Source organism: Lolium perenne, chromosome 3, assembly GCF_019359855.2.
Source record: "Lolium perenne isolate Kyuss_39 chromosome 3, Kyuss_2.0, whole genome shotgun sequence".
Classification (NCBI taxonomy): domain Eukaryota; kingdom Viridiplantae; phylum Streptophyta; class Magnoliopsida; order Poales; family Poaceae; genus Lolium; species Lolium perenne.
Window position 1 is genome coordinate 87,949,922 of NC_067246.2, and position 25,053 is coordinate 87,974,974.

At 49.3% G+C, this 25,053-nt stretch overlaps 1 protein-coding gene across 1 annotated transcript; it reads right to left on the reverse strand.

The window, feature by feature from the left end:
* Positions 1-6,864: 6,864 nt before the first annotated feature.
* LOC127321263 (uncharacterized) lies at positions 6,865-7,752 on the reverse strand. Its single transcript, XM_051350294.2, has one exon. The coding sequence runs from the start codon at positions 7,564-7,566 to the stop codon at positions 7,072-7,074; it is 495 nt and encodes a 164-aa protein (XP_051206254.1). The 5' UTR covers positions 7,567-7,752; the 3' UTR covers positions 6,865-7,071.
* Positions 7,753-25,053: the final 17,301 nt, after the last annotated feature.

Consider the following 25,053-nt stretch of genomic DNA (forward strand, 5'->3'; position numbering starts at 1 on the left):
CTCTTGCATCATATGCTTTGCACCCATTAATGAAGAAATAGATAGAGCATGCTAAAATTTGGTTTGCATATTTGGTTTCTCTAAGGTCTAGATAATTTCTAGTATTGAGTTTGAACAACAAGGAAGACGGTGTAGAGTCTTATAATGTTTTCAATATGTCTTTTATGTGAGTTTTGCTGCACTGGTTCATCCTTGTGTTTGTTTCAAATAAGCCTTGCTAGCCTAAACCATTGTATCGAGAGGGAATACTTCTCATGCATCCAAAATACTTGAGCCAACCACTATGCCATTTGTGTCCACCATACCTACCTACTACATGGTATTTTCAGCCATTCCAAAGTAAATTGCTTGAGTGCTACCTTTAAAATTCCATCATTCACCTTTGCAATATATAGCTCATGGGACAAATAGCTTAAAAACTATTGTGGTATTGAATATGTAATTATGCACTTTATCTCTTATTAAGTTGCTTGTTGTGCGATAACCATGTTTACTGGGGAACGCCATCAACTCATTGTTGAATTTCATGTGAGTTGCTATGCATGTTCGTCTTGTCTGAAGTAAGGGCGATCTACACTGAGTTGAATGGTTTGAGCATGCATATTGTGAGAGAAGAACATTGGGCCGCTAACTAAAGCCATGTTCCATGGTGGAAGTTTCAGTTTTGGACAAACATCCTCAAATCTCTAATGAGAAAAGAATTAATTGTTGTTGAATGCTTAAAGCATTAAAAGAGGAGTCCATTATCTGTTGTCTATGTTGTCCCGGTATGGATGTCTAAGTTGAGAATAATCAAAAGCGAGAAATCCAAATGCGAGCTTTCTCCTTAGACCTTTGTACAGGCGGCATAGAGGTACCCCTTTGTGATACTTGGTTAAAGCATATGTATTGCGGTGATAATCCAGGTAGTCCAAGCTAATTAGGACAAGGTGCGGGCACTATTAGTATACTATGCATGAGGCTTGCAACTTGTAAGATATAATTTACATGATACATATGCTTTATTACTACCGTTGACAAAATTGTTTCATGTTTTCAAAATCAAAGCTCTAGCACAAATATAGCAATCGATGCTTTTTCCTCTATGGAGGACCATTCTTTTACTTTCAATGTTGAGTCAGTTCACCTATTTCTCTCCACCTCAAGAAGCAAACACTTGTGTGAACTATGCATTGATTCCTACATACTTGCTTATTGCACTTATTATATTACTCTATGTTGACAATATCCATGAGATATACATGTTACAAGTTGAAAGCAACCGCTGAAACTTAATCTTCTTTTGTGTTGCTTCAATGCCTTTACTTTGAATTATTGCTTTATGAGTTAACTCTTATGCAAGACTTATTAATGCTTGTCTTGAAGTGCTATTCATGAAAAGTCTTTGCTTTATGATTCACTTGTTTACTCATGTCATATACATTGTTTTGATCGCTGCATTCACTACATATGCTTTACAAATAGTATGATCAAGATTATGATGGCATGTCACTCCAGAAATTATCTGTGTTATCGTTTTACTCCGCTCGGGACGAGCGTAACTAAGCTTGGGGATGCTGATACGTCTCCGACGTATCGATAATTTCTTATGTTCCATGCCACATCATTGATGTTATCTACATGTTTTATGCACACTTTATGTCATATTCGTGCATTTTCTGGAACTAACCTATTAACAAGATGCCGAAGTGCCGCTCTCGTTTTCTGCTGTTTTTGGTTTCAGAAATCCTAGTAACGAAATATTCTCGGAATCGGACGAAATCAACGCCCAGGTTCCTATTTTACCCGGAAGCATCCAGAACACACGAGAACCGCCAGAGAAGGGTGGCAGGGCCACCACACCACACCCCGGCGCGGCCTAGGGGGGGGGCGCGCCCCCCTAGGGTGTGGGCCCCCCTTCGACCTTCCTGCGCCGCCTCTCCGCCTATAAAAAGCCCCTGGATCAGAAAACCCTAGAACAATTGACGAAACCCACGAAAACCTTCCAGAGCCGCCGCCATCGCGAAGCCAAGATCTGGGGGACAGGATCTCTGTTCCGGCACCCTGCCGGAGCGGGGAAGTGCCCCCGGAAGGCTTCTCCATCGACACCGCTGCCATCTCCACCGCCATCTTCATCACCGCTGCTGCTCCCATGAGGAGGGAGTAGTTCTCCATCGAGGCTCGGGGCTGTACCGGTAGCTATGTGGTTAATCTCTCTACTATGTACTTCAATACAATGATCTCATGAGCTGCTTTACATGATTGAGATTCATCTGAGTTTTGTATCACAATTCATCTATGTGCTACTCTAGCGATGTGTTATTAAAGTAGTTCTATTCCTCCTGCACGTGTGTAATGGTGACAGTGTGTGCACCGTGTTAGTACTTGGTTTGTGCTATGATCATGATCTCTTGTAGATTATGGAGTTAACTATTGCTATGATAATATTGATGTGATCTATTCCTCCTACATATGCATGAAGGTGACAGTGTGCATGCTATGCTAGTACTTGGTTTAGTAGCGTTGATCTATCTTACACTAAAGGTTACTTAAACATGAGCATTATTGTGGAGCTTGTTAACTCCGGCATTGAGGGTTCGTGTAATCCTACGCAATGTGTTCATCATCCAACAAAAGTGTAGAGTATGCATTTATCTATTCTGTTATGTGATCAATGTTGAGAGTGTCCACTAGTGAAAGTGTAATCCCTAGGCCTTGTTCCTAAATACTGCTGAGTTACTACTGCTTGTTTACTGTTTTACTGTGTTACTACTGCTGCAATACCACCACCATCAACTACGCGCCAAGCACTTTTCTGGCACCGTTGCTACTGCTCATATATATTCATACCACCTGTATTTCACTATCTCTTCGCCGAACTAGTGCACCTATTAGGTGTGTTGGGGACACAAGAGACTTCTTGCTTTGTGGTTGCAGGGTTGCATGAGAGGGATATCTTTGACCTCTTCCTCCCTGAGTTCGATAAACCTTGGGTATCCACTTAAGGGAAAACTTGCTGCTGTTCTACAAACCTCTGCTCTTGGAGGCCCAACACTGTCTACAGGAAAGGAGGGGGAACGTAGACATCATCGATGCACATGCGGAGAGCGGTTGTGTCCTTCTTCGGCACCATGACGGGATTGGCCACCCACTCAGATTCCTTAAGCTCTCGAATAAATCCTGCCTTGCGGAGTCGATTAACTTCTTCGCCGATTGCTCTTCTCTTTGGTTCAGAAAATCGTCGCATTGATTGCTGTACTGGTTTGGCCGTCGGGTCAAAATTCAGGGCGTGCTCAGCGAGTTCCCTGGGGATACCTGGCATGTCGGATGGTTCCCATGCAAATATCTCCCAGCGCTCATGGAGGAACTCGATGAGCGCGCCTTCCTATGCGACAGTGAGATCAGCCGAGGTATTGACCGTCTTCTTCGGGTCAGTAGGGTGCACCTGCAGCTTCTTAGTTTCCTTTGTAGTGTCGAACTCATCGGATCTTACGTTTCGATTGTCGGCTGGTGGTTGTGTATGGTCTGTAACGGTATCGATCGCGTTGAGTTCTTCCTTGGCTCCAAACTTCGAGGCGATCTTCTGGAACTCCCTGTCGCAGTTGTCTGATCGAGCGAAGCTGCCGTGAACGGTTATTGGGGTCCCGTTGTTGCCTAGCATCTTCAGTTTCAGGTATGCGTAATGAGGCACGGCCATGAATTTAGCGAACGCAGGCCTGCCGAGGATGGCGTGGTACTGAGATTCCCAGTCGACTACCTCGAACTCGATCTTTTCTTTCCTGAAATTACTGGGTGTGCCGAAGACTACGTCCAATGACGTTTTGCCTAGCGAATAAGCGGGTCGAGTCGGTATAATGCCGTGGAACCCTGTGTCAGATTCTCTTAGCATGTCGACTGTTAAACCCATTGCTCTCATTGTGCTGGCGAATAGCAAGTTCAAGCCGCTTCCTCCATCCATGAATACTTTGCCCATATTGTACCCTCCAATCTGTGCTTCAAGGACAAGGGCCGCGTGACCGGGCCTTGGGACAGCTTTCGGGTGATCCGCCCTGCTGAAGGTGATGCTCTGCTCTGACCAGTCGATGAAATCCGGCGTATCAACCATGGCGACTTCCGCATATTTTACTTCTCGGGAGAACTTCTTGATTTCTCTCTTCGAAAAGCTGGTTTTATGGATCATGTTGATCTGTCCTCGTAGCGCTGGGTATACTTCGGCTGGTACATATTCATCTTTTTCCATTGTCTCGTATGGTTCTGGTACATACGGTTCTGGCGGGTGGTCGTAGGACCTTGCCTTCTCCTCCATCATGTGGACTCTTGATATAGCTTCGGCTCTAAGATCATCACAGAACTGTCGAATTTCCAAGAAGTGTCGGCAGTTCCTCAACAAATGACTGGACTTCTCCCGACCATCTTTTGGATCAAAGTAGGAGTGGAGGTAACATGGCGCCTCGAGTTGCTCTGTAGCCGAAAGGTACGGAGAACGGGTGCGGCCCCTGATTGACGATGTGTCATGGCATCCTTGCTCGAACTGTCGAGGGTGAACTGCTGTCCTGCCTTCCTCCTCACGGTGTGAGCTTCTTCGTCTCTTTCTTTGCCCAGCCATGGTATCGAGATTCCCTCGGACGCTCTCTTGTATGCTTCTAGGCGAAATTTTTAGGGTTGTCGCTGAAGGGACACCCTCCGGAGGTACGGCCTTTGAGTCGGACGCACCGGCCCTGGGGAGGCGAAGGAAACCTCCGGAATCGATGACGAAGTGGACGCCACCGAAAATAGCTTCAGCGTCGTGAGACGATGCCATAGAGTTTGAGTGAAGTGCTTCGTGGCGCGGTATGAACTCGAAGGACCCGTAGCGGATCGGATCTCTTGACTCTGTCGGCGTCGGTGATTCGAGTAAGAACGATGCAGACGTGACTGGTACTGCCGATGACTTGCCTTGTGCCGACAGGTTTCCCACAGACGGCGCCAATTTTCGAGGGTACTCCTCGCCAATGCCCTCCGATAGGGGCTTAGGGTTGATGGAATCCTGCAAGCTGACACGAGACATCGGTTCACAGACAAGCGGGGAGAGCGATTTGCCCAGGTTCGGGGCCCTCGATGAGGTAAAACCCTTACGTCCTGCCTGTCTGTTCTTGATTATGATGACAATGGGTTACAATGGGGTGCCGAATAGTTCGACTAAGATCTCGACGAGATTGCTATTGCTAAGGTGACCTAGCTCTAAGCTTTTGCTGGCTAAGATTGCTAAGATTGATCGTGTCCCTCGGCAGCCCCTCTCCTGGCCTTTATATAAGAGGCCAGGTCTCAAGAGGTCTCACCGAGTACGACTAGGTTTACAGTAGTTTTAGATCCAATCTTTCCTTGTTCGGCTGCCTCCTTGTCTTGCTCGCCAAGGATTCCTTTGGTGCGCCATCCAGGTGGCCCATCTCGCCTTCGGGTGTCTTCACGGGCCTTCAATTAGTCAATACAGGATAGGGCAATGCCGGTTACCCGAAGGGTAGTGCCCACGTCACGCGTGCTTTGCACATTTTGATATCGCAATTTCTAATTAATTTATGCTATCTACAAATAGGACATAATACAAGCATTTCATAAATACTTGGACCAAGACTCCGAGAGCACTCTTCGGTTATTGTTATGTAGTATCATCTGCAATAGTAGATGTATTTTGTTTGTGAGTAGTTATAGATTAGTATCACAATGATCATGATTCGGTAATAGAAACCCCAGACTTGCCAAAAGGATAGCAAATTCCTTGTGCATGTGATAGTGTATAAACCTTTTCGTCATTCACTTCCTAGGCCAGGTCACAAGGTGGTACGGATGCTCCTAGCACTAGGTCTTTGAGTTGTTCCATTGTTTTTCTTTGTCCGGATGTCCTAGCTAGGAAGATGTGGAAGACTTTGCTCAGTACTGTAGACCACGAATCCCTTCATTGTCAGCTGTTGGATTAACTACATCGAAAGGTACCTCTAGTTCGAGATTGGCACACTATATAGGAGTATATATGTGTCTGATGAATTTTTTTTGGGATTTGCTGTGACCAATGAATATTTGATGCATACCCATATATTTCAGTCGAATTGGTCTTTTCGAAATGCTGTGGCATTTTTCTTGTAACTTTATTACACACGACGAAGAAATGATGTGACAATATATTGTGGTAAAACAAGAAGAATATTGTATTGTGAGTGTTTTGTTACAAGTTTTGGAATGATTGTTTAGTGTTTGCCCCGCCCGGGCCGACGCGTAGAGCTGGCCGCATTGCTTTAAAAAGTAGTATAACACACGCTAGGCATGTTGGACCCTTTGATGATGCATCCAACCGACTCGCTAGATAAGTGACCTCAGTGTTGTTGCGAGTACACATCAACATTCACACACTTGCACATCGAAGCATGTTGCTTGCCTGGCTCGGATTGTAAATTTGCAATACGTATGTTTCTTGATTTGTGAAGCAAATATGAGCACTTCTTCGTGCTAGTACCTTCATTCCATTGATGGTGGATCAAAGTCCTATTCCGGGTGTAGGCTCCTGCTAGATTATTGCGGTCCATCTCGGTCTAGGAATCCATCGTAGTTGTCTCATTTAATCTGTCAACGTACTACTTGCAGCTCTTTTCCGTTTAATTTGAAGGCGAGCTTCGACAGCTACACTCATCTACCTATACGTGACTCCACTTAAGTAGATACTGTAGGAGATAGCATGGAGGAGCAGGAGAATTGAATCGTTCCCAGTGGTCGGTGGAAAAGTGTAGAGAAGCTTTTGATGCCTGAAATAAATTATGCAACACGCAGTCACGTACACCTCGTGATACTGCCAGAATAATGTTCACGACGATTGCCTTCCGATTGATCCAGCTTATATATGAACATATATTAAGATTATGCAGCGCACGATTATATACTGATAATTATAATAATAGTACTGTAGTATGATACAAGGTACCCTCGGCAAAACACCAGAGGAGGAGAGGTGGAGAGTATTAGTTGACGTAATTTGTTTATTGAAACAGAGCATGGCAGCGGTTGATAAGCAAAGTAATAATGGCTCGAGGACTCTTCAACTTGGTGTCGCGGCCGCGTCTCCTTTTACTTGGCCGCAGCGGCCTCGCCGTCAGCCGTTGCTGCGGCGGCGGCGGGCGCCTTGGGCTTGCCGTCGTCGTCCTTCCCGAAGGCGGAGACGGGGAAGGTCCTGCCGAGTCCCGTGGGGGTCTTGAAGGTGATCTTGGAGGGGTCGTCCTTGTCGATGAACATGTCGCAGAGCGTGACCCAGATGAGCATCTCCTTGCTCTTGACCCCGGTCATGCGCTTCATCTTCTTGTCCTCGACGACGGCGGTGACCTCGGTGGCGTACGAGACCTGGCGGCCGATCTGCTTGAAGGTGTGCGTGAGCGCCTTCTTCTGGCGCAGCCAGACGAAGCCGGTGGCGCGGTTGTAGCCGACCTCCTCGATGTCGGCGAGCGGGAGCAGGCCCAGCGGCATGTTGGTCTCCGCCAGCAGCTCCACCGCCTTCTCCGCGCACAGCGCCGCGCCGTGGTACACCTCCGCGCCCTCCCTGTTCTTCTCGATCGCCTGCGAACTCATCTCGACGGATTGGACTGAAATCTCCCGAAGTAAACTCAGATTCAACTCTAGCTCGAATAGGTTGACGGGCTTGTTTTGGTCTTGGGGATCTGGTTGACACGGTGCGTTGGTGGGATTGGGGGGTCGGGAGGGGAGGATTTTATAGGGGAAGCTGGATTGGTGCTTTCCGTTCCAGGAGATGAATACGGGGTCACCGGGCTGGGGGAGGAGACGGTTGGAAGAGGGATTTATGGCGAGGGTTTATTAATGCGTGGAGCATGGGTGGAAGTTGGGTCTTTCCATCCCCGCCTTGGTTAAGACTAGTCACAACATGTTACTATCTCCATAATGCATGGTATCATATATTAGTATCATAGTCTTCATATATTAATTGTTTTGTATAATCTCAATGCAAATATGTGTACAAGATTTACTTGACATTATTTTTTCTAGTAGTATGTGCTATGATACGGTATCTACCTATGATACTAGTACACTATCTCTCATCCTTAATTGCACTGCCACATCAGCATTTTGCATGCATGGCATGCATGATACCTATGATACCATTGTGGTTAGTCTAACATCTAAGAACATCTCGAGCTACCTTTTTCAAATCGTTTATAAAAAAAGATTGGGCGCGTCGAACTTTCGATGGCTCCCTAGCCACGCTTCCCAAAACCTTTTTTATTTGGTGTGGTTCAGTACGGTGTCCGGTGCTCCGACCCTATTTCCGCTACACATGAAAATCTTCGGGAGCGACGGATAAAACGAAAACCCGTGTCGTGAGTGACGGACCTGATTCGTCAGCGACGCAGAGGCATGCAATGCAGCAACTTTGCCTTAATAGCGACGACGGTTTTGCATGACGGTGCATGCGAGACGTCCGGTCGGCACTACGCCACCTCCACGCGTCGCTGATGTTCGCATTCCCGCACATGTCCACGTGCCTTCTCCACCGCTTCTCGTGCTTTCTCCCCACATCTTCCCTCGTCAACACCAGCTATAAAAGTCTCCCTCTCGCCATCGCCACCACAACCGTCGGTTATCCATCCCACCGCCTCCACGACACCATGCCTCGCTGCCTAGCCACCATGTATGCAATGATGAGCCGCACCGGTGGCGGCGGCTAGGCTCATCTGTTATCGCCTCCACCTCCATGTTCGAGTTCGACTACGACAACGATGAGGATGACGTCAGGGGGAGGACCCGTAGCTCGGGACGATGAACGAGCAGTTCATGGCTGACGCGCTGCGGGAGGTAGCAGAGGAGGAGGCGGCTAACGCGGCCTTCGAAGCAGAGCAGCAGTAGCGCGGAGTTGGACTCGGACGACGACGATGACTGGAGCGGGCCTGACCTGGAGGAGAAGGCCGTGAATCAAAGGTCCATCCTAACGTCCTTCGAGGCTAATGAAGGCCGAGGATGACGCCAACGAGGTGCTGCAGCAACGAAGGGAGCGACGGGTGATACGTTGCAAATTTGATGCTCCATGCTTGTTTTTCACCAATTTCTATATGTTTTGTTTACACTTCGTTGCACTTTTATACATTTTCCAGAACTAACCTATTGACAAGATGTCACAGTGCCAGTTCCCTCTTTTCTGTTATTTTGTATTTTAGAAAAGTTGTACAGGAAATATTCTCGGAATTGGACGAAACAAAAGCCGAAGTTCCTATTTTACTATAACGAAGACGGAGTCCGGAGGAGAGGCGAAGATGCACCACGAGGTGGCCACACCTGGCCTAGGCGCAGCCCAGGCCCTAGCCACACCTGGCCTAGGGGTGGTGTGGGCCCCTCGGGCACCCACCGACCTCGCCCTTCCGCCTATTTATTCATCTGATCGGGAAAACCTAAATACCCGAGCCTCCATCCATGAAAATTTTCGTCGCGGCCGCCATCGCAGACCCTAGCTCGGGAGGGTTCTGAAGCTCTTCCCGGTACCCTGCCTGACAAGGAGATCATCACCGAAGGCCTCTACATCGCCATTCCCGCCTCCGAAGTGATGTGTGAGTAGTTCATCCCTTGACTATGGGTCCATAGCAGTAGCTAGATGGTTTTCTTCTCCAATTTGTGCCTCATGTTTAGATCTTGTGAGCTGCCTATCATGATCAAGATTATCTTTATATAATGCTACATGTTGTGTTTGCTGGGATCCAATGAATATTGAATACTATGTTGAGATCGATTGTATACTTGTCATATGTTATGTGTGATCTTGCATGCTCTCCGTTGCTAGTAGATACTATGCCTAAGTAGATGCTTGTGACTCCAAGAGGGAGTATTTATGCTCAATAGTAGGTTCATGCCTCTAGTTTTCTGGAAGAGTGACAATAACTTCTAAGATTGTAGATGTGTTGTTTCTACTAGGGAGAAAAAATGTTTTATCCAATGATAATTCTTGTTTACTTTACACACATTGCTTAATGCGATAATATGTTGCTTGCAACTTAATACTGGAATGGGTTCGGACGATAACCGAAAGGTGGATTATTAGTAATAGACCCAGTTGGATTACGGTCTATGTATTATGTTGTAATGATGACAAGGGTGCTCCCCGGGAATGCCCACCTTTAGGGGCTTAGGGTTGACGGAATCATGCAGGCTGACACGAGACATCGGATACCAAACAGATAGGGAGAGAGACTTACCCAGGTCCGGGGCCCTCAATGAGGTAAAACCCTCACTTCCTGCTTGTCTGATCTTGATTATTGAATATATCGGGATACAATGGGGTAGCCGAAGGCTTAGGTTACGATCTTGTCGAGATGCTAAGGTTCTAAAGGTCATAGCTCTTGACTTGCGGTGAATCTATTTGTTGTAATTGTGTCCCTCGGCAGACCGTCTCCTGGCCCTTATATTGCAGGCCAGGTCTCGAGAGTTTTGTCTGGGTTCGACTAGGTTACAAAGAGTTCTACTTCTAATCTTTCCTTGTTTAACGTCTTCTTGCCTTGTTCGTCAAGAATTCTTCTTCGAGTGAATCTACTTCTCTGGAACCGACGTATCGACCCATCTTGGTTGCTGAGCAATCTTCATCGGCCCCTTGTTAGGCCGTAGGAGGTAGCATAATGTTGGTTACCCGAAGGGTAATGCCCACATCAGTAGCCCCCGAGTGACTGGTCGAAGTAAAGCTTCGAGCAGGGACTAGAATTGTCTTCTCTCGAATGTACATAGCTGTCGAAAAGATTTGATCATTCCTTTCCATTTGAAAGCAAGTTTTTATCGGGTGCACGTCCAGCGCTCCCGATGGGAGTAGCACCCGAGTCTAGGCATTGATGCTTGCAACCATGTGTAGATGATGTCCACGCGCGCTCTATTCTTGTAGACAATATTGGGCCTCCAAGTGCAGAGGTTTGTAGAACAGCAACAAGTTTCCCTTAAGTGGATCACCCAAGGTTTATCGAACTCAGGGAGGTAGAGGTCAAAGGTATCCCTCTCAAGCAACCCTGCAATTACGATATAAGAAGTCTCTTGTGTCCCCAACACACCCAATACACTTTGTCAAATGTATAGGTGCACTAGTTAGGCGAAGAGATAGTAAAATGCAAGTCATATGGATGAATATGAGTGGTAATAACAATCTGAAATAAATATGGAGCAAGTAGACATGCAGTAAAATAGTAAATAAACAGTGATTTGATGCTTGGAAACAAGGCCTAGGGATCATACTTTCACTAGTGGTCACTCTCAGCAATGATATCATAAAGGAATATAAATATAAGCACTTCACTATGCTACTCTGAAAGACTCTCCGGTTGGATAACGAACACTAATTCACCGTGTAGGGATGCAAAAGCAAACCTTAAAAATGTATTCCCAAGTACTAATGAACAACCCATGTTGCACTTTGAGCATTCATAGGCGGTACTAACACACCACAATTTCATAGAGACATCCAACTCAAATCATAATTCAGTAAACAAGTATTCTGTGAAATATAGCCTAAGAGACCCACACGGTGCACACACTCCACCTTTACACATGTGCGACAAGGAGTCTACGGGGATCACATAAGTAAAGTTCACTTGAATAGCATAACGACATCAAGATACAAAGCTCATGATCACATAAAGATCACACCATGGGAGAGAGATAGACCACATAGCTACCGGTAGAGCCCTCAGCCCCGAGGAAGAACTACTCACTCCTCATCATGGGAGTCAGCAACGGCGATGGAGATGGCGGTGGAGTCGATGGAGATAGCTCCGGGGGCAATTCCCTGTCCCGGCAGGGTGCCAGAACAGAGACTTCTGTCCCCCGGATCTTGTCTGCGACATCGGCGGAGCTATGGAACTTTTCATGGACAGAGGCTTGTATATTTAGGGTTTTTGTGTTGGGAGCTTTATATAGGCGGAAGGGCGAGGTCGGTGGAGGCCCGGTGGCCCTAGACCACCCCTAGGGGCGGGCTAGGTCCAGGCCGCGCCTAGGGTAGGTTTGGCCAGCCTGTGGCCCCCTTCGTCTCTCCTCTGGACTTTGTATCCACTCCGGGAATAATAGGAACTTTGGCTTTTGTTTTGTCCAATTCCGAGAATATTTCCTATACAACTCTTCTGAAATACAAAAAACAGCAGAAAACAGGGAACTAGCACTGTGGCATCTTGTCAATAGGTTAGTGCCGGAAAATGTATAAAAGTGTCACGAAGTGTAAACAAAACATATACCAATTGGTGTAAAACAAGAGAGATCGGAGATGAGAGACTCCCCTTGCAGAAATCCTCTTTCTCCCCGGAAACGGCGCAAGAAAAAGAGCTTGATGGTGCTTATCATAACGCCGACTTCACACTGTTCGGGAACCCCAAGAGGAAGGTATAAGTGAAACCTTGGTTTCATCACACCTTCCTCTTGGGGTTCCCAACGAGATTGCCAACTTCCACGACAGCACCATCAACGGGCGACGGCGGAGAAGGGGAAGAGGGAAGGAGGCAAAAATTTGCGGGGCCGTCAAGGACCCCGAGGGACGACAAGTAGGCTAGGGGCGATCGCCTAGCTGTGTTTCATTCAAAGTTGTCAAATATAATCAAATTTGAAGGACAAACTTACAGTTTGTATTATTAACATGTTTTGGGGTCTCATTTGGGGACGTGGTTGGAGAACATATGCACCCCTAAAGCTGCACCATGCGACATCCCCAAACGATCGATCCGACACTTTATCCGGACTCGCTTTGGGGGATGCAGCTAGAGACGCTCTAACAGTGTTTTGAAGAAGATCCACAATATAAATCATACTTGCAGGATGTAAGGTTTCGCTCATCGTGGCTTGAACCTGTGTAAAATAATGCTTGTCTCCTTGTGATTGTGAGATCCATCTCAATCGTTGATAGGGCTCATTGTGCTCTGTTCCCCCGCCGAACCAAAAGGGGAGTACCATTCCCCAGTGTCCGAATCCACAACTCATAACGGCGGAGGCTTGAAAAAAGTTTTAGAGGGGCTGGTCAAAGAAGACAACTCACAGAAGGAAGAAAACCAGAAAAAACAGAGAAGAAGTTATAGCAAAATATATTTTTCATTCATATACCAAAATTCACTCAATAATTGATGATGGCAAAAGGATATACAATTGCATATATTACCGGAAGGGAATAATCTAGACAATAGGAGATACAACAACTAACACTTCTCAATTAAAGTCCACCCGACGAGTTGCTTCATCGAAATAATAGCAATCTCCATTTCAATGTTATTAATTTTTTAGGAATACTTTTTCCATTTTATTCAGAAAATGCACATTTAATAGTTGCGGTTGAGACCGGTAAAGTAAGAACAGGGTGAATCAATATGCGCATTAAAAAATAGTTACTACTTTCAACAATGATCAAACCAACTCGTATAGCAGCAAAGAACAATATATACGTATCAATCAAGTGATAATCATCATTTTTTTCCCGTTGCTGCAAGTTGTTGACAAATCTCTGATATAGTTGTCAAATTCTGAAACTTCGGGTGTGCAAGTATACCATGCTCATAATGCTGCAATTGACATTTCAGAATTTCCCTTTCTCGTTCTTCAAAATTAGCGGGATATAATTTAGAAGATAGATAACATAAATTATCACACCGATAATTATGACCTGAATGAGTTCTCGAGGTCCAAGGAAGTGCACATAATAAGAAGCTATATTGCTTGTTTGTTGAATCTTGTGCTTGTTGATCCACAACAACCATGAAAATATCACACCGATAATGGTGATCAACAGTACTCTCATCGTCTGCATGAGAATTAATAAAATCCACATATAACTCACAAAAAATCTGGCATTTTAACTCCATGTATCGCACAAAATGAAAGCACATTATATTTGAGCTTGCTCCAACCATTATCTCTTAGCTTGTGAACCAACAATTTTGTAGTCTTCATGTCATCCATGGCATTCACAATATCTTGAGACTTTAGTTGTAACTTATTGCATAACATATATGTGATTCCCATAAATTCTTTCATGACATCCTGATACGTCTCAAATGTATCTATAATTTCTTATGTTCCATGCTACTTTTATGATGATACTCACATGTTTTATACACACTTTATGTCATTATTATGCATTTTCTGGCACTAACCTATTGACGAGATGCCGAAGAACCAGTTGTTGTTTTCTGCTGTTTTTGGTTTCAGAAATCCTACAAAGGAAATATTCTCGGAATTGGACGAAATCAACGCCCAGGGTCTTATTTTTCCACGGAGCTTCCATAAGACCGAAGGGGTTACGAAGTGGGGCGACGAGGCACCGCCACCATAGGGCCGCGCAGCCAGGGAGGGGCCCGTGCCGCCCTATGGTGTGGGCCCCTCATCAGCCCTCCGACTCTGCCCTTCCGCCTACATATACTCTCCGTCGCGAAAACCCTATTACCGAGAGCCACGATACGGAAATAGTTCCAGAGACGCAGCCGCCTCCAATCCCATCTCGGGGGATTCAGGAGATCGCCTCCGGCACCCTGCCGGAGAGGGGAATCATCTCCCGGAGGACTCTTCATCACCATGATCGCCTCCGGATTGATGTGTGAGTAGTTCATCTTTGGACTATGGGTCCATAGCAGTAGCTAGATGATTGTCTTCTCCTCATTGTGCTATCATGTTAGATCTTGTGAGCTGTCTATCATGATCAAGATCATCTATTTGTAATGCTACATGTTGTATTTGTTGGGATCCGATGAATATGGAATACTATGTCAAGTTGATTATCAATCTATCATATATGTGTTGTTTATGTTCTTGCATGCTATCCGTTGCTAGTAGAGGCTCTGGCCAAGTTGATACTTGTAACTCCAAGAGGGAGTATTTATGCTCGATAGTGGGTTCATGCCTCCATTGAATCTGGGACAAAGGATGAAAGTTCTAAGGTTGTGGATGTGTTGTTGCCACTAGGGATAAAACATCGATGCTTTGTCTAAGGATATTTGTGTTGATTACATTACGCACCATACTTAATGCAATTATCTGTTGTTTGCAACTTAATATTGGAAGGGGTGCGGATGCTAACCTGAAGGTGGACTTTTTAGGCATAGATGCATGCTGGATAGCGGTCTATGTACTTTGTCGTAATGCCCTGATTAAATCTCATAGTAGTCATCATGATATGTATGTGCATTGTTATGCCCTCTTTATTTGTCAATTGCCCAACTGTAATTTTTTCACCCAACATACTATTTATCTTATTGGAGAGACACCACTAGTGAACTGTGGACCCCGGTCCATTCTTTACATCTGAATACAATCTACTGCAATACTTGTTCTTTACTGTTCTTCGCAAACAAACATCATCTTCCACACTATACATTTAATCCTTTGTTTACAGCAAGCTGGTGAGATTGACAACCTCACTGTTACGTTGGGGCAAAGTACTTTGATTGTGTTGTGCAGGTTCCACGTTGGCGCCGGAATCCCTGCTGTTGCGCCGCACTACACTCCGCCACCAACAACCTTCACGTGTTCCTTGACTCCTACTGGTTCGATAACCTTGGTTTCTTACTAAGGGAAAACTTGCTGCTGTACGCATCACACCTTCCTCTTGGGGTTCCCAATGGACGTGTGCTTCCTGCGTATCAAGCTCTTTTTCTGGCACCGTTGTCGGGGAGATCAAGACACGCTGCAAGGGGAGTCTCCCACTTCCAATCTCTTTACTTTGTTTTTGTCTTGCTTTACTTTATTTTATTTACTGCTTTGTTTGTTCATTATATCAAAAATACAAAAAAATAGTTACTTGCTTTATTTTATTTACTATCTTGTTTGCGTTCTCAATATTAAAAACACAAAAAAATTAGTTACTTGCATTTATGTTATTTAGTTTGCTTTATTTACTATTGCTAAAATGAGTAATCCTGAAGTTGAAGTTCGTTCATTTAAGCAACAAGGGGGAGAATGTTTAAAAGATGCTTGGTATAGAATTAGTGATGCTCATAATAGGTGCACTAAGAAACACTCCACTATTATCCTACTTAGGAATTTTTATGTTGGTATCTCTAGCTGGAATAGGTATGTTCTTGATACCCTCACGGGAGGTAATTTCCTAGGCACTCCTGCTTTAGAAGCTGAAAGTATAGAGATGGTAAATCTAGAGGGGGGGGGGGGGTGAATAGGTTTCTACAGATTTTAATCCTTTCTTTGCAATATTAGGCTTTGCGGAATATAAAGGTGAGCCTAATGCAAACTAGGTGAAGCAACCTATATGAAGATACAACTATCTCGAGCACGAAGGCTCTCTCAGGCAGTTTAAATCACAAGTAAGGAGTTCGGTTAGAGATAACCGATAGCATGCGGAGACGAGGATGTATTCCCGTGTTCCCTTGCTTTGCAACAAGGTACGTCACGTTTGGAGGGGTGGAGGTCCCACGAAGGATTCCCCACGCCACGAAGGCTCACCCTATTCTCCGGAGCCTATCCCACGAAGGAATAGCTCACTCACTTGTGGTAGACTTTGAGGTAGCCTCCAAACCTTCACAATCATGCCCGGAGCAAATCCACAACCCGGATGCTTCCGGACTCCTCTTGCCCACCTAGGGTTTCCAAGGAACACTAGGAAGCAAGCTTCTCGATGAATACAAGGGGGAATGAGATTTGGCTTGGTAGAACAGTAGATCGGGTCCTCCTCTAGTGATTCCCCGGAGGGATTTGAGTTTGGTTGGAGGAGGAGGGAGATCGGAGGCTTTTGGTGTTTCTAATAATGGAGTAAGAGAGAGAGAGCTCAAGAACAGCTTGTAGTACGTTGCCTAACCCTTCCAAGGTAGGAGAAGGGGTATTTATAGTGTTCTTCAAAATCTGGCCGTTGCAACTTGCCACCTCAGCATTTTCCTCGACAAACCCGGTTGACCGGACCACAGACCGGACAGCCCGGTCGTGAGGCCGGTCAGACCGGATCAGCGACCGGATCCCCTTTGCGTCGTCCTGGCACTCCTCCTTCGGTTGGCGCCCGGTTGGCGCCCGGTCGACCGGACGGAGCGCCGGACCCGCCGGTCAGTGGCCCGGTTGACCGGGCGGCAACCGGATCTGCTGGCTCTTCGTTTGAAGCCCGGTTGGCGCCCGGTTGACCGGCCAGCACGCCGGACTGGCCGGTTGCTGGCCCGGTTGGACCGGGCTGCAGACCGGATTTCTCCTGTAGACCCTTTTTGATTGTTGTCGAAGTGGGGGGGTCTCCTTTAGCCTTCTTGTTCCTTTGATACACCATTTACGCCTCATTGCCTAATTCCTGAGATTATCCTTATAAACATATTAGGCCAAATACTTTAGCACGGTGTCATCGTTACCAAAATAATGGATAAGGGTAAAATACCCTTACAATCTCCCCCTTTTTGGTATACGATGACAAACCGAGCTAGAGTCACAAATAGATATTATGATAAGCTCTAAACCTTGATTCCATATAAGATATTATGACAGCTCCCCCATAATGTGTGCACTTGGAGAATTTGCGTTTGAATGCAAAGCGCACCATTTGTGAAACATGAGAAGCTCCCCCAATATCTTTAGGAAACAAGCATGGTATGGAGATGTGCATATCAAGATATAAGCATAGCACACATAATCATCCTAACATAGAGTAGCACACATAATAGTCGTCCATACACATCCATACACGAATTATTGGAGATAGCAAATGGTTCTTGAAAAACTCAAAGTAAACAAGCACAAGCCATATAAAATCCAAATAAAGCAACTCCCATGGCTTGTGGCAATCAAAGAACCCCGTGGTCCTAGACTCTACTCTCTTCTCCTCCTTTGGCATCGGAACACCAAAAAGGCGAAGAAAAGAGGAGAGATGCTATCGCACCCATCAGTAGTGACCAAGCCCCATGGAGGAGGAGCTCTCGCCAGCATCGCGTCCAGCCGCATCACTCTCATCGTCATCAACATCATCATTAGCAGGAGTGGGAGCATGAGCAGTCCTAGAAGGGAGAGCACCATGAGCGTAGACGGAGAAGTCGAAGTTCTGGATCATCTCATCGGTAAGAGGAGGCATCTCCCACTGAGGTGCTACCATAAGCTCCATCTCAGGTCCAGGAGGAGGAATAGGGTGGTTCCTAGAGGCCATGAACTCATTCTGGCGCCTCCGTGTCTCCTGGGTCATAGTAAGGGTCTGATGTGCAACATCATTGCTATTCTTGCACATTTGCCACATGCTGGAGAAGAATCGAGCGGCCCCATGCTGGGAGCGCCGAGAGTGACTGGAGCTAGCATCATGATCATGGTGTGCCTTGGAACGGCGCTCAGTGGTGGGCATCATGGAGGGAACGTCTGGACGAGTGGCCTCCTGAATGGGGAACCTGAATGGGTCCATGATGACTCTTTCACCAAGAACGTTCTGAGGAGCGGGAACAATGTAGTTGATGAGCCGCTGAACATACTGAGCGTAGTTGGGAGTCATGCGGTCCATAATTGCTCTCTTCAGTTCACGGTAGATAAGATCACAGCCATCAATCTTCCTTACCCTGTCAGGATGACAATAGTACATTAAGTTGAGGTGATAGTTCCGGACTTCACTGGAGTCGCCAGACTTGCTGATGAGGCTCTCACGGAACATCTTGGCAAGTACCAGATAGGAGTAGTACATCCCAGAGATAGTGGGAGGTCCAGGCGTAGGGTTCGCAGGATAGCAGAAGGAGATGTCACCCTTAGTAAGCTTGGACCGTGAATGAATCTTGTACCTGGAACACTGTCATCACCACAACCCATGGCTGCACGGAACTGAGAGTAGGAGCATGAGTACTTCTCCTTGCCGGTCATCCAGGTGAGAGTGCGGTCCGCATCATCATGGAAGAAGACGGTGCAGTGAAACTGACGGACAAGGAGGGGACACAAGGTAGGATCGTCTTGGGTATCATCAGGCTTGAGGCACACAAGGTCATACAATCCCATACCCTTCAAGGTTTGAACCACAAAGCGGAACTTCGTGGCGTCATGCAAGGCAAGCTCGTCAGGATTGATGGCCTTGGGTGATACAATATTACCATGCTTCATAAACTCATGAGAATCATAGTAACCATCCCAGAGGGCTGCTTGTGTCTTGGTCGAGAAGGCCTTGTCCCCACGAGTGTAAGTCGGTTTCTCAAAGCGATACGGATTCACTGTCCTCCATTCCTGCCACTCAACACGGTTTGCATTGCCAACATTGATAGTTGGTACTATCTCATCATCCTCTTGGGCGACATGCTTATCCTTTTTCTTGCCACCAACAGACTTGCTTCTACCCCCAGCTGAGCTGCCAATGTCAGTACCCTGATGAGCTTGAGGGGGTATGCGACCACTAGAACGGCGGGGAGGATCAACAGTCCTTCCTCTCTTGGCAACATTGCCACGTTGTGGCTCACCACTCCAACTACCTGTGAATGAGAAAATCGAGCAAGGATAGCAGTGGGGTAAGTGTACATGTCATCAGTAAGAGGGAAACCAAAAGAGCATAGCATATATCCAAGTGTAGTGATGAGATTGTGCGAAAACTGGGCAACCCGGCGCACAGGCCGGTCCAACCGGGCAGCAGACCGGACAAGCCGGTTGGCGCCCGGTTGACCGGGCCGTACGCCGGGCCGGCCGGTTGAGCGGCCGGTCGACCGGGCTGGTGACCGGATCTGTCGAGGTGTGAAGTTTTGCCCAGATTTTCTACCACAAATTCATGCAAAAACTCATAAACTTGAATATAGACTATAGCAATATAGTGGAGTAAGTGCATTGTGGTGTGAGACACTCTAAAGGCATGAGGACTTACAAACCCTAACCCTAACCCTAATTTTTCTCAACTTTCCTCAACATGTGGCAATGGGAGAGGGAAATCAAGAAGGAGAGGGAATGGAAGGGAGATTTACCCGATGACATTGTCCTTGTTGCCCAAGTGAGCAAGAAGAACACGTGAAGAGGGCTTGAGGGCCAAATCCCCAAGATCTCCCAAACGAGCTTGAGAAGGACCAAATCCTTCGGTGAAGAAGCTTGAGAGATCCCGATCTACGGTTGGGTGTAGTTTGGGGAGAAACTAGTGGTGGGAAGGACCTAGGCTGTGGTGGAGATGGTCAGGGCGCCGGCCATGGAGTGTGGAGGTTGGGGAACAATGGGGAAGATGACCCCAAGGGGTATCCCTTCCCCAATATATAGTAGGCTGCGCGGCCGGTCGGGCGCCCGGTCGACCGGACCTGGCGCCGACTGACCCGGCTCAGGTCCCGGTTGGCGCCCAGTCAACCGGACCGTCCGGTCAGGGACCCGGTCCAACCGGGCTAGGGACCGGCCAGCCCAGGTTTGTCTAATTTTGCCTCGTTTTTGCCCCTATGCTTTGTGTAAACGTGTGTGAGTGCTCAAATGATGACATGTACATATAGATAGATAGATAGATGATGAGATGAGCATAGACATGGGGTTGGAAACACAAAGTTCTCTAGGCATACCCATTGGAGAGAAAAATCCAAATAAGATGTGAATAGCAACAATGGGCATGATTCGAAGTATATATCAAGAATCATAAGTCATTTTGGAAATGATGTTCGCAATAAGATCATTTGGCCTTATATAGTCAAATCAAGTTGTAATGAAGGATCAATGAGGGGCGGGGGATTACTCCCCCTATGTGAAAGCGCAAATGTCATGTGACTGCGAAGAGACATGCTTGGGTCCATATAATGACATTGGGTTTATTTATGTTGCACACATAGGTATGCATCATACCAAGACATGGTAGGATGACTATCCCCATATGTGCTATGCCTCTAAGCTAGATAGCAAGATAAATGCAAGAATATAGTGCAAGAAGTTAATCAATCCAAGTTTTTAGGATCAAGAATACCAAGTTCTCGTCTCAAGTTAACAAAGCGGGCTTCATCCAAAGGCTTAGTGAAAATATCCGCCTGTCGTGGTATCGTCACGGCATATGCCATAGGGTGGCTAACGAAGGTGGTTCCTAAGAGATCTCACGGCGGTATCCGGATGCGGGTATGGGGACGAGCGACACGGCGACGTACCCAGGTTCGAGGCCCTCCGATGGAGGTAACACCTCTACTCCTGCTAGGGATGTATATGATGATCACACAATACAATGTTGCTCCTAGAGCTGTGTCCGGCTGCTCCTGGGAGGCTAAGGAAGACAAGAGTCTCTCTCACAGGGCAGCGCTAAGGGTGGAAGTAAGGTCAGAATGATCGATCCCCTGCACGAGAGGGGGTAGTGCGGCTTATATAGGCACCGGCACTTTACATATAAGACCCTATAGTCTACTGGCCGGCTTGGCCGGCTCCGGCTTCCGCTCCTTCCCGAGGCACTGACGTCAGGAGCCGTTGAGGCCTCATGGCCTGTCCCATCCGGCTGCCGAAGTCAGCGGTATGGAGAGGAAGTGTCTCTGTCGCCATCAGCCACTGTAGCCAGTACGGATCGACGTGTGCCATGATGGCCTGTCCGGCGCGTGGCACTATTGCTCCACAGTGCCCCGCGCTTTACGGAAGATGAAGTCAGCGTGGACTTTACGAACCCGGATCACCAACCCGGTTCCTCCTAGTGCAAGACTCGCCAGCCTCAAGTCGGTCTGAGGTACAAACCCCCAGTCGGATATGGCTTGTAGAAGCCGGCCCAGCTACAGCATTGGCAGCCGTAGCCAAGCCGACTAGGACCTAGAGCCAGCCGGCTTCCGGACCAGCCGGCCACGGCTCCAGCCGGCTTCTCCTCAGCCGGCCTTTGCCGCCAGCCGGCCAGTGGTCAGCCGACTGCTCCACGTCCATTGCCCTACCCGGGGTCTTCCCCCCGACATTAGCCCCCGAAGCTGGCAAGGTCCTGCGTTCAGAGGGACCTAGGCAGGTTTTCCTGGCTTTTTGATCTCTTGGACATGCTTAACGGCACTCGGAGGGGCCGACTGAGAATTTTCATTCAGCCGGCTGCGCCCTCATCCGGCTCGTTCCGGCCGGCTGCTCCTAGCCGGCCGCTATTTTCGCTTCTGCAGCTTTTGCTTTTTTACAAGTCTTGGCGATGTCTCCGCCTTGCTGGGAAAGTTTTGGGCCGAGTTGAATTTAATGTCCGGCTCCGGCTTGCGACGCGCCGGAGTCTCCGCCGCCTCGGGTCCTGCGCCCGACTTGACCGGTCTGACGTCAGGCCTCTGCTGCCGGTTCGTCTGGTCACCTCACTTTCTCCTCCGGATCCGGTGCGGTTGTGGGCGACGTGGTGTGGCGGTTTCTGGTAACCGCAGCGATCGTGGGGGGAGTTACGGCGCAAAAAATCCGGGCGACGTGGCCACGTCTGCCACTTGGAGGCCAACCGTCTGCCGCGGGCGGCTATAAATGCCGTGCGGGGGGGATCGAGGCGGCACTCCCTGCACTCTTCTTCTTCCTCGCGTTCTTGCTCCGCTCGCGTTTCCTGTGTTCTTCCTCACGCTCGAGCTCCTCGCTGCCCCGGCGAACGCTTCTCACTGGCGAACTCCGGCGAGCGCACCTCCGCCGATCCGCCGCCGCTACTCCGACGAGCCGGCGCCACGGGGCCTCGTGTTTCAACGGTGCGCCCTCCGCCGCCACCGTCGCCGCCGCCGTCGCGAGGTTCTTCTTCTCCATTTTGCCTCTCGTGGTCTTCTTCTTCCTCCTCTTCGTCAATGGCCTCCGCCAGCGGGTCGTGGAGGGGGTCGTACATGAGGGACGACGACATCGAGTGTCTGGTGCGCCTCCGCCGGATCCCGTCGACGGTGATCACGAGGACGCCCGGCGCGGAGGTTGAGCCCAAGCCGGAGCCCGGCGAGCGCGTCGTCTTCGGCGCGCATCTCAACCGTGGGTTGGGCCTGCCGGCGTCCAACTTCCTCCGCCACTTCCTCGAGTATTTCGGCTTGCAGCCGCACCACCTGCCGGCCAACGCTTGCGTCCTCCTCAGCTGCTATGTAGCTTTCATGGAGGCGTATGCCGGCTTGTGGCTGGACATAGATTTCTGGAGCCGCCTCTTCTTCATCAAGGCGCAGACGACCGACGGCCACCTGCGGACCTGCGGCGCCGCCTCGATCTACTCCCGGCTGGGTACGCCCTTCCCCAAGATTCCAACTGTCGACTCGGTGAAGAATTGGCAGATGTCGTTCTTCTACGTGCGCAACGAGAATCCGGGCTTCGACCGGATCAACCTGCCGGAGTACAATCTGGCTCCTCCAGTCGGCCGGATCAACTGGGGCTACAACGCCCGCACGACGGACCCGGACGCGGAGGTGAGCCAGCTCTGGGATTTCCTGGGGGCCGCCATCGCGAACGGGCTGACTGCCGAGGACCTCCTCTGCACCATCGCCGAGCGCCGGGTGCTGCCGCTTCAGATGCGCACCCACAAGATTGGGCACATGTCCGGCTGGTTCGATCCGACCCGGACGTCCAAGGCGCCGCTCACCAAGGCCCAGGTGTCCCGCCGGGTGAACAACATCACCAAGGCCAACATGCCGGAGGACTGGAACTACGGGCTGGCGCCCCGCAACCGGGACTTGCCGCCTGAGCTGGTAAGTTTCGTTGTTTGGGCCGACTTCCGGCTTTGCGGCTGCGTGGCCGACTTCTCTCTTTGCCGACTTCCGGCTTGCTGCTTACTTATATCTTCTGTTTTTCTAGCTCTTCGACCGCCAGAACGTCGAGGACGGCGACCTGGCGACAAGGAGGTGGATGCCGGATCACGCTGATCCGGCTGACCAAGCCGGTGACCAGGCCGGCGACGACGACCTGCTGCAGGCGCCTGACCTAGGCGGCCAGGGGGAGCACAATCCGCCTCCTTCGCCAGAGCAGCCGGAGGACGACGAGCCGGCGACGTCCACCACGGGGCCGATCCCCGCAGTGCCCCTGCGCGCGAGGCCGCCTAGCACCACGGCGACTTTGGCGCCCAAGGGGAAGAAATGGGTCGGCGACCCCCGCTCCACCGTCGCCTTGGAGGCGAAGGCGAAGAAGCTGCGCCGGCAGCAGCCGAAGAAGGTTCCGGAGCAGGCCGGGTGAGTTCTCTTTTTCTCTTGTTTGATTCCTTTTCTTTCCTTTATCTTTATACTTATCATTTTCTTATTTGCTTGGCTAGGGCCCCCATCAAGTTTACTCAGGGCGGCAGCTCCCGGCAGGTTCCGCGTGTCGTGTCGCCGCCTCCGCGACAAAGGAGGGAGCCGACGCCACAGCCTTCGGTGCGCGCGCCTACGCCGCCGCCGCCTGCGGGTACTCCGCCTCCCGCGGGGGCGCCTTCCTTCGCTGTGCCTCTGGCTTCGGCACCTGGCCGCGGCGCACGTGGCGAGCCAACGCGCCAGCCGACGCTGGACGACATGTTCCCGCGCCGCACTCGTCTTCTGGACCCAGCGGCTGGAGCCGGCAGGGGCATGCCGCCTTCGACCGGAGCCGGAACCAGTGGGGCTGCGCCGCCTGCGACCGGAGCCAGAGCCGGGCCGAGCGTGGTGGTGTTGGAGGAGAGCCCGGAGGGGGCACCTCAAGCGCCGGAGATGGCTGCCCCGACCGGGCCGACTGCTTCGCCCGGAGCGCCTTCGCCTCCGGAGCTGACAAGGGAGGAGCCGGCCGGGAAGGAGCCGGCAAGGGACGAGCTGGCGCGCACAGAGGACACAGGCTCGCGCGCGCTGGTGAGGATGGAGGGGCCGTCGGCGCTGCTGGAGGGCCTGCATGTGGCCAAGGGCGCTCGGCTTCTGCACGTGCCGTCCGCCTCCGACTCCAGCCTTGGCTCGGCTGGCACTATGGAGCAGGCGTGGCTTAGCGCGGACTCCTACGAGGTGACCAGCCGGGAGGGGAATCCGGGCCAGGCGTCGGTGAAGATGTTTTTCTCCGGCTTCCAGGCCAACCTCAAGGCTAGGGCTGCTGAGACCGCGGCCAACCTCGCCAAGGTGGAGGAAGCAAGCAAGGTAAGAACTTCATCTGTTTTTTAATCTGGTTATCATCCTGGTAGCCCTCCGAGGCGTGGGCCGGCTGCTTGGAGCCGGTCCGGGTTTCGTCTGCTTGACTAACTCTCTTTTTCCTTAGGCGGTTACGGAGCGGCGCACCAACTTGTATAACCGCGCCGTGACCCACTACCACAAGGCCAAGCTTTACCGGGCCGACTTGGCTCGCGAGCTGGAGGCCGTCAAG

What these genes read in the sequence shown, in the direction of transcription:
- LOC127321263 (XM_051350294.2), bottom strand. Translation starts at nt 7,566, where the DNA reads ATGAGTTCGCAGGCGATCGAGAAGAACAGGGAGGGCGCGGAGGTGTAC.